The sequence below is a fragment of the Eleginops maclovinus genome, chromosome 6 (genome assembly GCF_036324505.1).
Source record: "Eleginops maclovinus isolate JMC-PN-2008 ecotype Puerto Natales chromosome 6, JC_Emac_rtc_rv5, whole genome shotgun sequence".
In the NCBI taxonomy this organism is placed as follows: domain Eukaryota; kingdom Metazoa; phylum Chordata; class Actinopteri; order Perciformes; family Eleginopidae; genus Eleginops; species Eleginops maclovinus.
The window spans coordinates 8,154,729-8,166,731 of NC_086354.1; the positions used below are offsets into that span (position 1 = coordinate 8,154,729).

Here is a 12,003-nt window from a genome sequence, read left to right on the forward strand (position 1 = left end):
CTCCAGATCTCAACCCCATAGAAATTCTTTGGAGGGAGTTGAAAGTCCGTGTTGCCCAGCGACAGCCCCAAAACATCAGTGCTTTAGAGGAGATCTGCATGGAGGAATGGGCCAAAATACCAGCAACAGTGTGTGAAAACCTTGTGAAGACTTACAGAAAACGTTTGACCTCTGTCATTGCCAACAAAGGGTATAACAAAGTATTGAGATGAACTTTTGTTATTGACCAAATACTTATTTTCCACAATCATTTGAAAATAAATTCTTTAAAAATCCTACAATGTGATTTTCTGGATTTTTTTTTCTCATTCTGTCTCTCATAGTTGAGGTATACCTATGATAAAAATTACAGGCCTCTCTCATCTTTTTAAATGGGAGAACTTGCACAATTGGTGGCTGACTAAATATTTTTTTGCCCCACTGTATATTTATAAATATGCGACAGGAATAAGAATTTGTGAAACCTGGGAAAATGCACATGGACAACACCCAAAATCAAATACAAATGTTTATTTGATATGAAAAGGCAAACATTGACATGTATATTTACAAACCCGTACCCCACACTGACCCCATGTCCACCTTTGCGGTTTTGAGTCTAGGGTTTTATGTAACATGGGTCTATATATAACAAAGCATCTATACGTGTGGAGAAGACTAGCAAGCTGTGATTGGTCATTTAGGAGCATTTGAACAATGATCAATGGCATTGGCGTTATCCTGTATGACAAAAAGAAAACAACACCCAACTAGCACCGATGCATCTGACCGAGATCTGACCATGACACCAGAATATATATAAAAAGGATTGTTATGTAACAGTACTCATAAGCCTGTATACTTCCTAAGGTTTAAAAAAGGAATCACTGACATATTGTCATTGTGAAGGCACTGTAGTGATGTAGAACCATATATATGTATAGTCTGAAACGTGTGTATACAGTTACAACCAGATGCACCAAGCTATATTTCAGGGAGTGGGCTGATTAGATATCAAATTATCAAGAGTGCAGATGCCAAGAGTAGTTTTAAGAATCCACACTTTCTCTATAATCAATACCAAATGTAACATCATGTAACATGTGTAATGCACATAAACACTCAATGCAGATTTATTAGCTTTTAATCTGTTGTGAGCATCTGTTGAACTCACCTTTATAAGTATTCAGCATTAAATCCTATTTGGCCTTTTGACTGATGCATACAATTAAATCTAAGTCAAATATTGAGAAATACTCTTATAAAACTGCTGAGAGAAAGATGAGCGGATAGATACCAATTACCTGTCCTATGAACACAAAGCTACAGCTAGCTGGGAGCTAGTTAGCTTAGCATAAAGGCAAGAAACTGGAAGGGAATGGTCTCGAAGTTGTTTGTTCCACTTATTAGCACCTCTCAAGCTAACAATTTCTACCTGGTACTTTTATTTTTGCTCGAAAATTAAATGTTTAAAAATTACAAGTTCAGGAAGTTACTAATATAGGCCAAGAAACAGTCTGGCTCATCAGGAAAACCATGAAAGCACAACCTTTAGTTTGTGCACTTTGATTTTCTATGGCTAACACGTCATATAACTTTTTAATCTGTGAGCTTTACCAGTGCTGGCAGAATTGTTTAACCTTCAGACAGGGCCAGACTAGCCATTTCTCTATTTCCAGTCATTCATGCTAAGCTAAGCTAACTATCTGCGGTTTAACATTTACCCCATAGAACTATTACTTCAAAGTGGTGCGAATGTAAAGAAATGGCTAATGTTTTAATAAATATTTCTTTGGTCATTAAAATGTAGTTAAAAGAAGCCTATTATTGATTCATTCAGTAAATGAACCATGACATTTTTGACATAACCTGCTGTAAATAAAAGATATCACTATCCGGGCCATTGAATGTGTTTGGTTATCTGCAACCAAATGTTGAGGCATTGCCCGACCCCACCTACTTTACTTCAACGTCACCAGAGAAGGGCCTCTGTGTTGGCGAAATTGAGACTGAATATAAAAACATCATGGCCCATTTTCTCAATTTTTCTTAAAAGACAGGCTCCAGTTCATGTGTCGCAGATGATCATGAGAAGAAACATTTGGAGACACGGTCTGCATTATAACATTTGTCCAGTAAGAGTGAATAAATGTTTCAACTGGCATTCCAGCGTCTAAAAGTATCTACTGTATTTAATACTCTTTTTAAGCCACCAATTATTTGCTTAATGCAGATAAAGATAAATATTAATTTCGGAAAAACTGCATTTTTTTATGCATAGGATTTACCTATGACAAAATCTTAAATTCAGCCCGTGACAATTTAATTATACGTCATGATTTTATACATGTTTTCTGATTCTGACAGACAACAAAACGCTTTAAAAAAAAAGTAATGTATTTTTTGTCTGCACCCTGTCAGTCGATTTCCCTTGGGTGCACTTATTTGGTAGAAGCACCGATAATCTGCAGCAGGAAAAGGAAGATCTGGACGATGTCGACGTAAATGGAGAGCGCGGCGAACACGTACTCCTCTGGGCTGATGGAGTGCTTCCTGTTGCCTATCAGCAACTGCGTGTGGTACGCTAGGAACTACATGACAAGCAGGAAACATTCAGACCAATGCTGGAACATCATCACAAAGGTAACAGTAAACAAATAACATTAAATTGCATAATACCCACCAGAGTGAAAGCTATGGCTCCTATACCTGCATAGAGCATGTGAAGCCACGGGATCTGCAACCACAAATAGTTGTTTCAATGGAGGAAACTGGAAAAACTCTCAACAAAATGACGTTTTTAGCCTTAACTCACATATTTGAATGACAGCACAATGGCTGTTATGATGCCAGTCACAAATACTACAATCCCCAGCACACAGAAAAGGCCCTGGCACTTTGTGAAGTCCACCTAGAAAGAGAAAACCACCAACAGCCGTGTTAAAACAAGCGACATACAAATATACTGCAACATTTGATCTGATGCGCACACAAACCCCTCACCTTTGTCTGGAAGCAGAAGACGGTGACAGCGATGCAGACGATGGCGGTGATCCCCAGAGCGAGAAACACTGCTTTTGTATCGTAGTAACTAAAAGCAAAGAGCAACACAGTTTGGTTTGAGGAATACTGACAGGAATTGCGTGCAAATACACAGAAGTGTTTATCTTACAGTACATCTCTTACCTGGAAACTGATCCAGTCACATAGGAGAAAGCCAGAGTCTGAGAAAAAAACCACAAAGGACATATATTGGTCCATCTAAAATTACAGCGGCATCACAACATTTGAGAAAACTAATCCTGTTACTGATTTACAATCTCTGATGAAAAGCTACAAAAGGGCTGCACTAGGGATGGGTCAATGTAGGATGTTATTAAGGATTTAATTAAAATCAAAAGGTAATTCACGGTTATCCTGTAGAATTAACATTTCAGGGATAATATTAGTTATTATACGCCTTACTTGAATACCAGATTGTGATTGGTCAATTTGGACATTTTAGGGGTTGTTAATACTTGATAACACACCGCTGCTAAGCAAAAATAATAACAGTTGCTATGGAGGCTCAAGATAAATCAACAGAAGAATTCAGACAGGAAGAAAACACTAACAGGAACATGGTATGGGCTCTGGCAGCATTTAAGGACTTGATAGTCTAAAGAAAACTGTAAATAGACTTGGACAGTTAACGGAAACCTGGTTCAGTGCGTTCATTTTAAGTTACGTTGTTCCACACTTCCAGACGTCGGTATGCTGTGGAACAGAGTATTATTTTTCTACGCAAAGTAAAACGATAATTTTCAAGTCAATAATTCATTGTCGTTTAATCCTGTGTCAAGCCGTACTTAATATAAGTCTTATGAGTATTTAGAAAAAACGTATATAAATGTAATGTATTCAAATGATAGTGAAATACAGGAATCATCACGTAAGAAACAGATTTACACAATGTGGCTTTTATTTAAAATTCATCTTACCGTATGATTTATGGTTACCTTAGTTTATGTTACTGGTTCACTTCTAACAGATGTGTCCTGTAATGCAATTAAACTCTCTGTTTCCTAACTAAATGTAGGTTTAAGCGATTCCATTATGTGTTATGCCAGTGCAAGAGTTGTCAGCATACTTTGATAATCATCCGAAAATGTTAGGTTAATCGTGACATGACATTTTTGATAGGGCGGCATGCTAAGGCTAGTACAAATAAAAAAATTATCAAAAAGGATGGTCCCCTTAAGTAAATAATCGTACCACAAAGCTGAATAATAGCAGTCAGCCTCTGCATTACGCAAACACAGCCTGAGTCATGTGTGGTGACTCACTGTACCAAAGACTAACTTCTAACTTGGACCGGTCTAGGCTGACGGAATTCTTTACTCTAAGAATAGACTTGACCCACGTCCAGGATACTGACAGTAAAAGGCAGTAGTAACGATTTCACATTTCCTGATTCCTAGGTCAATCACAAGACTTACGAAGATGCTTAGCAGAATGACATTCCACGGGCACTTCCTCCTACAAAGAGGGTGAGAGAAGAAGATTTAATGCAGCTTTATGAATATTTTTAGCACAAATGTTCTTTGGAAAACATTGTTACACTCACCTGGGGCCCTTACAGCAGACCAGCACAAGGTGGGTGACAAAATACACAGCGCTAAAACGACAAAATGCAGAGATGAAAAAAATATATAATTCAAACTTTCATTTGAATTCTTAGAAAAGATATTACTCCAGGTAAGACTTACTATGATGCCCAGTAGATAGCTGGGTTTCTCTGTACGAAATATCTGACAGGTTCGCTGTGAGAAACAGAGGCAGAGTTAGCTGAATGAGCCACCGAGACACAAACAGGGATCAAACCACAGTCTTTATACTCACACGAACGTGAATATAGCCACAAAAGATGTGGTGACGAGGAGCTGAGCAGTCAAAATCAAATACACCTGAAAAACACAGGCAGACAAAAGCGAAATTACACCCTGTTGTTTCCATCTTTGCTCTTTGACAATGGTTTGTGCGCTTTACCTTTCTGATGAAGGCATGACGAATGCTCATACTGTCCCAGCCGCTGCCACTTGCCGCAAACCCATCCCCTGGGTCACCTGCAGAACAGAAATATGACCAGAAAAGAGTCAATGTATCACAGGAAATTAAAACTCCAAAGCAAGGACAGATGCGATGTATCTGCTATGGTCTGACTTTTTTTTTCTTTCTTTCAGTCTACTGTTATTTGTTCTTTAATTCCAATTTAATGTGTTAACATTGTATGTACAGTTTGTTTGTATCTTAATCCATTTTTTACCGCTTTGTGGGCTGCACTGTTCTTAAATGACAAAAAAAAAAAAATCTATTGGCCGTCTCTCACCCACAATCCATGGCCCAGATAATTGAGTTAGATATTAACCAAAATGACAGGTGTAAAACCTCCACAAACCATGGTCCGGACTACACATCCAAAGGTGACATTTGGTGTGATGACTTTCCTCACCCCATGTGCTATGTGACCAATTTGTAATAAAGATTTACTTGTGAACGGACGCAAAAGGGATAGAAGAGGGATATCCACAAACCAGTCAATGTCAAGCAAAGGTGATGATGACAGGACCCAGTCATGTGATGTGTGTTTACTTTGTGCACTCGCATTGTTGCAATATGAAACCAAAACTTACCAAATCAAATGTTTTCATTGCAACAATTATGGGAACCTGACTCCCTGCTGTTCAAATGCGAGGACAATACAATAGCCTATTTTCTATGTGTCATTTTTTCAACTTTAATTAAAAGTTTCAGAATTTGGCCAGGGCCATTTTCAAAGCTTTTCCTAGCAGCATCTCTTTAAAACTCAGGACAAGGCACCAAAATACAATCATCCTTCTAAGTTTTAGAATATTTCACATTTAAAAAAAACAACCCATTAGAAGACACACTGACATGTTCAGCAGACCCAGTCTTACCAGAGCTCATTATGTCTGACGGCATGTGCGGCGGCATCATTGGAGGCGGCATGGGGTAGCCAGCTCCTGGAGGCCCACCCGGTTGCTGCTGTCCTGGATATGGGGCGGCGGGATAGCCCCCAGGTTGGCCCGGGTAGCCCCCAGGTTGGCCTGGGAACATAGGGGCATTCGGACCCGCAGGGTAAGGGGCAGAGGGCTGGCCCGGCTGGGGACCACCAAAGCCAGGGAAGCCATATGCTGGGGGTGGTGGGTAACCTCCACCCTGTGGTGCGTACAGTGGGCCCCTGGATTCATCGTACCCTGGAGGGTAGTCTGACCTGGACATTTTACTTGTAAGGAAAAATTACAGGTAATCATATTGCTATGTGCACAAGCTGTGAACAGGTGGAGGGAACAGTAGGGAACACTTTGCCATGCCAGGTATTACCTGCCAATGTCATCTTATCACATGTATCGCCGTACATTTGAAAGTGGAATGTGGCTGTCATCTAATATTTTCATAAACAAAATTGAAACCTACAATGGGTGATCTGTTTGTATTTTGAGCAAAACACTTCAGAGACATGTTTTGTATAGATATAGTATAATACGGGACCTTTACATTGCAAATGAGCCGCGGCTGGCCACGCTCCTCTGCAAGATGTTTGCTCTGTAAAACACAACGGCGCTCTAGGAGGAGATTCGGGTGATAAGGTTTTCAGACAGGTAGTTCAGGACAAAAAGACAGAGAATCTCTTTTCTCTTAACAAAGAGGGGCCATATTTTTAAGTATAAAAGAAATGAGGTTTGATTTTGCATAATACGTGATCTTTAAGGAACGGGGAACTAACATCAATGTTAAACTGTCCTAAAAAAACCCCACAGGAAATACACAAAGATAAGCAAATACTGATAGAACAAAAATGTAACTACAGGAGAGGTGTCCAAACTACGGCCTGGGAGGCAACTGTGGCCCTGGGTCCATTTTAATTGGCCCTCAGCTAATTCTAAAAGTATAATGGAATAACTGAAACGTGTACTTATAATGTTCTTCTTAAATATATGTAAAACCATATTACACAGTTTTCATCTGTTAATAACCCAAATGTTTCAATAAATTAAATAAATTCAAGTTGAAAACATTTTCTAACAAATTTTAGTTTTTGATAGATTGCTTTTTTTTAAACGCATATTCAATTATCAAACATAATTGACCTACATTTGATTGATTTTGCTGAATTATAACTTAACAAATGAGGCTACTGTACAAACATCACATGTGGCCAGGCCCTTCGTATGTTTCTCTGTATGTGGCCCTCCCTGGACACCCCTCCTCTACAGGCTGCACATACACACCTGTAACTGAGTTACTACAGTGGTGGGCCGTCAGGGCCAGCAAGGCCTTCTCTGCTGGCCTAAACATCAACAGAATATAAATTAAATTTTGATATATTTTTTCCACAAATACGTATTCAATTATTCCCCATAGTCTATTCTCTTCATTTTATAGCGTTCGTCTTGGCTGCGCTGCTTCCAGCCTCAGAACGAGATTTGGAGGGCTGGCCTTTATGTTAGAGCTTTTATCCAATCATATTTCAGCCATAATGTGTTGCTAGGGTCAAAGAAATCTGCCCTTAGGCCTTCAGAATCAACAGTGCGGGCGCCTGTAGCTTAAAGTGAACGCAAACAAAACTGTGGCGTTAACCAATCAGATTTCGAGGTGGCGACAACGGGCCAGCTAGCAGGCGTACGCTAACGTTAGCACGTGCACATCTTCTGATTGGATACGCACTATTGAGAGGCAGAGCTAGGCAGTAGGCAGAGCCATACAGTCTATGGGCAAAGCTAGCAAACAGAACTAGAACTTGAGCGAGCTAATTTGTGTAGATTTCTACAAGCTATTTTTTTCAACCCACAATGGCTGAAGGAGGAGAAGAGATCAATTTGGTAGAAGATATAATTACAACGCCATTTTCAAAACGAACTTTTCAAGTAAAGCTACACATCTTGAAAAGGGAACGACCAACTCCAACGCTAGCGAGCCTAGCACAGCAGGGCAACTACGAGCGGTACCCCTGGCTCACAGCCTCCGAGAGGCACTGCAAATTGTACTGCCGGGAATGCCTGGTATTTGCAACTGATCGATTTGGTGTTTGGAGCCACACTAAATTTGCAAACTTGAGTTGTCTAACCAAGGCAGCAACGAGACACCAAAGCACAGCTGGGCACTTGGAAGCACTGGTGCTTTTGAAAACCTTTGGGGACACCCGAGTGGATCTACAGCTCAACGAACAAGTGCGCAGGGAAACGGAGCTCCACAACGAAAGGGTGAACAAAAATAGGGAAATATTGAAAGACTGATTGATTGTTTCCTGTTTTTGGGTAAACAGGAACTTCCATTTAGGGGACACGATGAAAGCGCCGAGTCCAGAAACAGAGGAAACTACGTGGAGCTTCTTTCTTTTCTTGCTGAGAACAACACAGATTTGCATTACCACCTGTACACAAACAACATGTTTACTGGGACGTCAGGCAAAATACAAAACGACCTGATTTATGCTATTGCTGAAGTGATGGGAGAAGAGATCAAAATGAAGATTAAAAAAGCACCCTTTGTCGCTGTTATGGTGGACGAGACGTCAGATGTGGGTAATGTAGCACAGCTGGCACTTGTCCTGCGTTATGTGACAGACACAGGTGTCAAGGAGCGTTTGTCAGATAATCTGATTAATTAAGTTAACTGTAAATGCTGATGTATTCATTATAAATGCTTCAGAAATATTAATATAACTCTGTTGTACTTGACTATGTTAAGGTGATGCAACGCCCGGTTATACTGCGTTTCTGTCTAAATGTATAGTTTCTAGAGCCATGGCGTCATAATGATGGTATTAAGAGGTGGAATAATTCAGGTAGGACTGTGTAGGACATCACTGAAGGCCTAGGTGTGAAATGCACAGCCCGCCACTGAGTTACTACATAAACAGCTGGTTAAGGTAAATCTCATCTGTGCAAGCAATTCTGTAGCTGAAATACTGCAATAAAGTGTTTCTGTTCATTGATTTATAACACGATGACCAGAGGTAACAGACTCATAGATCTAAAAATGATTATAGAAAAATCCCTGTATATAAAGGTTGTCAAACCTACCATATGAGCCATATAAAAAAGCAGACAGACGTTAAGGCCTGTTATCTTAGCAGGTGTTGGTCTGTGAATTTGTGTGTGCACATACTTATCCAATACTTAGATTTGGTTGGGTTACAATTATACTTGAGGGTACATTGGGCTTGTATCAGGTTAAGTTAACATATGGTTCGGCTTAGCAAACGGCTCCCGAAAACCACCACCGGCTGAGGAACTACCACATGTGTCCCTGAGGGGAACTCCAACAATAAACCATACACCTACTCATACACACACAATGGTGTCACATATGAGCAAGATTATTCCATGTTCCTACAATGAGTATAAGTAAAACTGTGTTACTTAAACACAACACTTTAAGCGCTTTATGAACAAAATTGACTGATTTTTTCTATGAAAGTCATTTTGATATTAAACATTTCTTCCAAAATTGATTTCCACATTTTGTTAATGATCACCGACTCATTACAACTGAAACTAAGCAACTATATTAAAGATCATTGTTTGCAAGTAGGTTTCTTGTTGTTCCTTTATTTATCCACTGGAGGTTTTTAGGGGAATACACACAGTAAAGGAATTCATGAGCGAGCTGACTCCACCTCGTGTTGCCATTACATCACACACAGAGCGCCAAGCAACCGGACAAAAAACACTAAACGGAAAAAGTGTTTCAGAGTATGTGCACTAACACAGAAGGAAACAGGGCTGACCAAGTATTTGGTCATGAGAGGCAGTTAGAAATGAGAGGGCTAAGATGGGGGTGTTACTACTCTATAGGAAAGTGACACACCAGTTGTTGTGGGTAGTATGCTACAGCTGCCTTATTATTATTATTGAACAATCACCACGACCACCAAAAACAAGTCCCCATCATCATGGTTGTGAATCAGTGATTGAAAACACTGGCACAGTTTTGGCTACGTAGCTTAGCACAAACTACAATTCAACCGGTTATTTTATATTCTACTTGTTGAAAGTGTTTTGTTATTTCTGACCATCCACAATAAATACTATTGTGAGTTCAAACTACAAACCATGGAATCAGATCAGAAATCTTTTATTAGTCCCACAGCGGGGAAATTAAGGATTTGCTTTGAATTTAAATAATTTGGCTGGAAATGCTATTCAACTTTGAAATATATGTATAATATGTCTTTGTATGTTAAAAAAAAAAATATATATATATATATATATATAGTGCAGAATGCTCTTGCACACAATGATTTTAAAAACCTCCAGTATTCTCCTGAAAGCATTGTTTAACTACAGTGGAATAACTCTGCCAGGTGTCTGACTCCAAACATAATTTTTTATCTATAATTATTTGTTACATACTACACCAAAAAAAGTTGAAGGAAAAAAAAACGTTTTAGTTTGCCAGCCCTAGAGAAGAAAAAGTGTCACTTGGATTCTTTTGAAGAGAATCCAGATTATATCCAAGTTATCTGCTGTTAACCCACTGCGATTCAAACAATAACCAATACTGCTTTGGTGGAAATAAACCCTTTGTGTTGGCTGTGTAAATATTCCTTCCGCTCCGAGGCGCACTTCTGTATTTTTGGAACTGCACAATATGTACATGTGTTTTATTGTATAAAACATTGTAGAAACAGTGACAATGACAATTACAAGTTTGGGGGACGGGTCAGAAAAGCTGTACCTTTTTTTGGTTGCTTGTTGGCTTTATGAGGTTTTTTTTTTAACCTAAAGATTAATCAAGAAAATAATTGCCGGACAAATCAATAACGTTACAGTCGTTGTTAAAGTGAAAGAAGGTTCAGCCCCCCCCCCCCCAACCCAATACAATTCATAAGTTTCTTAATGGACTTCAGCTTTATCAGCAGTGTTGTTAGGCACTGTCCATCCCTGGTAATGGATACATTCTCGTGTTTCAGGTCTATGGTCTTGGTTCTATGCATGGTGGCTCACTTAGTTGTATTAAACCGCCAGTAATGTTATTAATTTTCCTGGCAGGACGAGTCAAAATTCCTGCCCCATATAAAAGTATATTTTTAATGGGTTGGAAACTGCACTGCGTACTGCGGCAAAACAACTAACCAAACTGTAGTCAGTTGACAGAAAGTAAACGAGATGTTTGCTGACAGAAAATGTGCACCATCACAGTTCCCCATTTCAGATTAAAAAGTAGATTTTTAAAGACAGCTGTGGGAAACATATGCATTAGTTTAACTATGGCTTAATTTAGCCTTCTCTTTGGTATTAACTGGGCTAACATGACTACAACTACTACCCCCCATCCTGGAGGACCAAACCTCGGCTCACAAAAAGCCCTTTCAGATGCGCGACGTTTCCACAAGGACACGCAAAGCTACACTCAAAATACACGGTTACACAACGAGCAACAGGTTCAATCTAATGTAGAAATTATTTCGGCGTCATTTCACCGCTGTGTAAATATGACGAAAAGTTTCGAAATTGGCTATACTTACCAAAAAAGAAATACCACCGAAAGACAAAACCTGCTCGTGAGGATTCCCCGTGGAGAATGAGAGAAGATACAGTATTTCCGGTGACGGTCACGCCCCGGACCCCAAAGTGCTGAAATAATTCAGTCAAAGGGTAAATATTAGGTTGTTCAGTAGCCTGCCCGTCTGTTCCCAGGTCTGTATGTCTGTAAATTCAGGAACATTTCCTGGAAGCGAGGAGCAGCAGGGTGGAGTCCACAAGAATCCGTCACACAGGGTGTGTGTGTTTGTGTGCAACAAGGTTGCCGGTTTTAGCTGAGTCACTTTAATCAGGCTCTTCTCATGTTACTAGTAACGGAGCGTACTACAGACTAACCAGAGCAGGAAGAAGTACTCAGATCTTGTACTTAAGTAAAGGTACCAGAGTGTAGGAATACAAATGAAAGTCCTGCAATCAAAATGTTACTCAAGCAAAAGTGTTAACGTCAAAATACATTCAAAATACCAAAAGTAAA

The 12,003-nt window shown here is 39.6% G+C and overlaps 1 protein-coding gene across 2 annotated transcripts; it reads right to left on the bottom strand.

The window, feature by feature from the left end:
* Positions 1 to 495: 495 nt before the first annotated feature.
* LOC134865691 (protein lifeguard 3-like) lies at positions 496 to 11,754 on the bottom strand. Of its 2 annotated transcripts, XM_063885359.1 has the most exons (12): positions 11,513 to 11,754; positions 5,937 to 6,265; positions 5,008 to 5,084; positions 4,861 to 4,925; positions 4,728 to 4,781; positions 4,586 to 4,636; positions 4,458 to 4,497; positions 3,166 to 3,203; positions 2,983 to 3,070; positions 2,795 to 2,890; positions 2,663 to 2,716; positions 496 to 2,570 (listed from the first exon to the last, which is right to left on the bottom strand). In XM_063885359.1, exons 2-12 carry the CDS (start codon positions 6,259 to 6,261, stop codon positions 2,421 to 2,423), a joined length of 1,038 nt encoding a protein of 345 aa, XP_063741429.1. In that variant the 5' UTR covers positions 6,262 to 6,265; positions 11,513 to 11,754; the 3' UTR covers positions 496 to 2,420. The 2 variants fall into 2 exon arrangements, with proteins under 2 accessions (XP_063741429.1, XP_063741430.1); XM_063885360.1 differs by lacking the exon at positions 11,513 to 11,754 and having other exon boundaries at positions 5,937 to 8,582.
* Between the last annotated feature and the right edge of the window lie 249 nt (positions 11,755 to 12,003).

What these genes read in the sequence shown, in the direction of transcription:
- LOC134865691 (XM_063885359.1), bottom strand. Translation starts at nt 6,261, where the DNA reads ATGTCCAGGTCAGACTACCCTCCAGGGTACGATGAATCCAGGGGCCCA. An exon ending in GTCAGACATAATGAGCTCTG is followed by an intron (nt 5,085 to 5,936) that starts GTAAGACTGGGT and finishes TCTGTTCTGCAG; the next exon opens with GTGACCCAGGGGATGGGTTT. An exon ending in GAGCCATAGCTTTCACTCTG is followed by an intron (nt 2,571 to 2,662) that starts GTGGGTATTATG and finishes CTTGTCATGTAG; the next exon opens with TTCCTAGCGTACCACACGCA.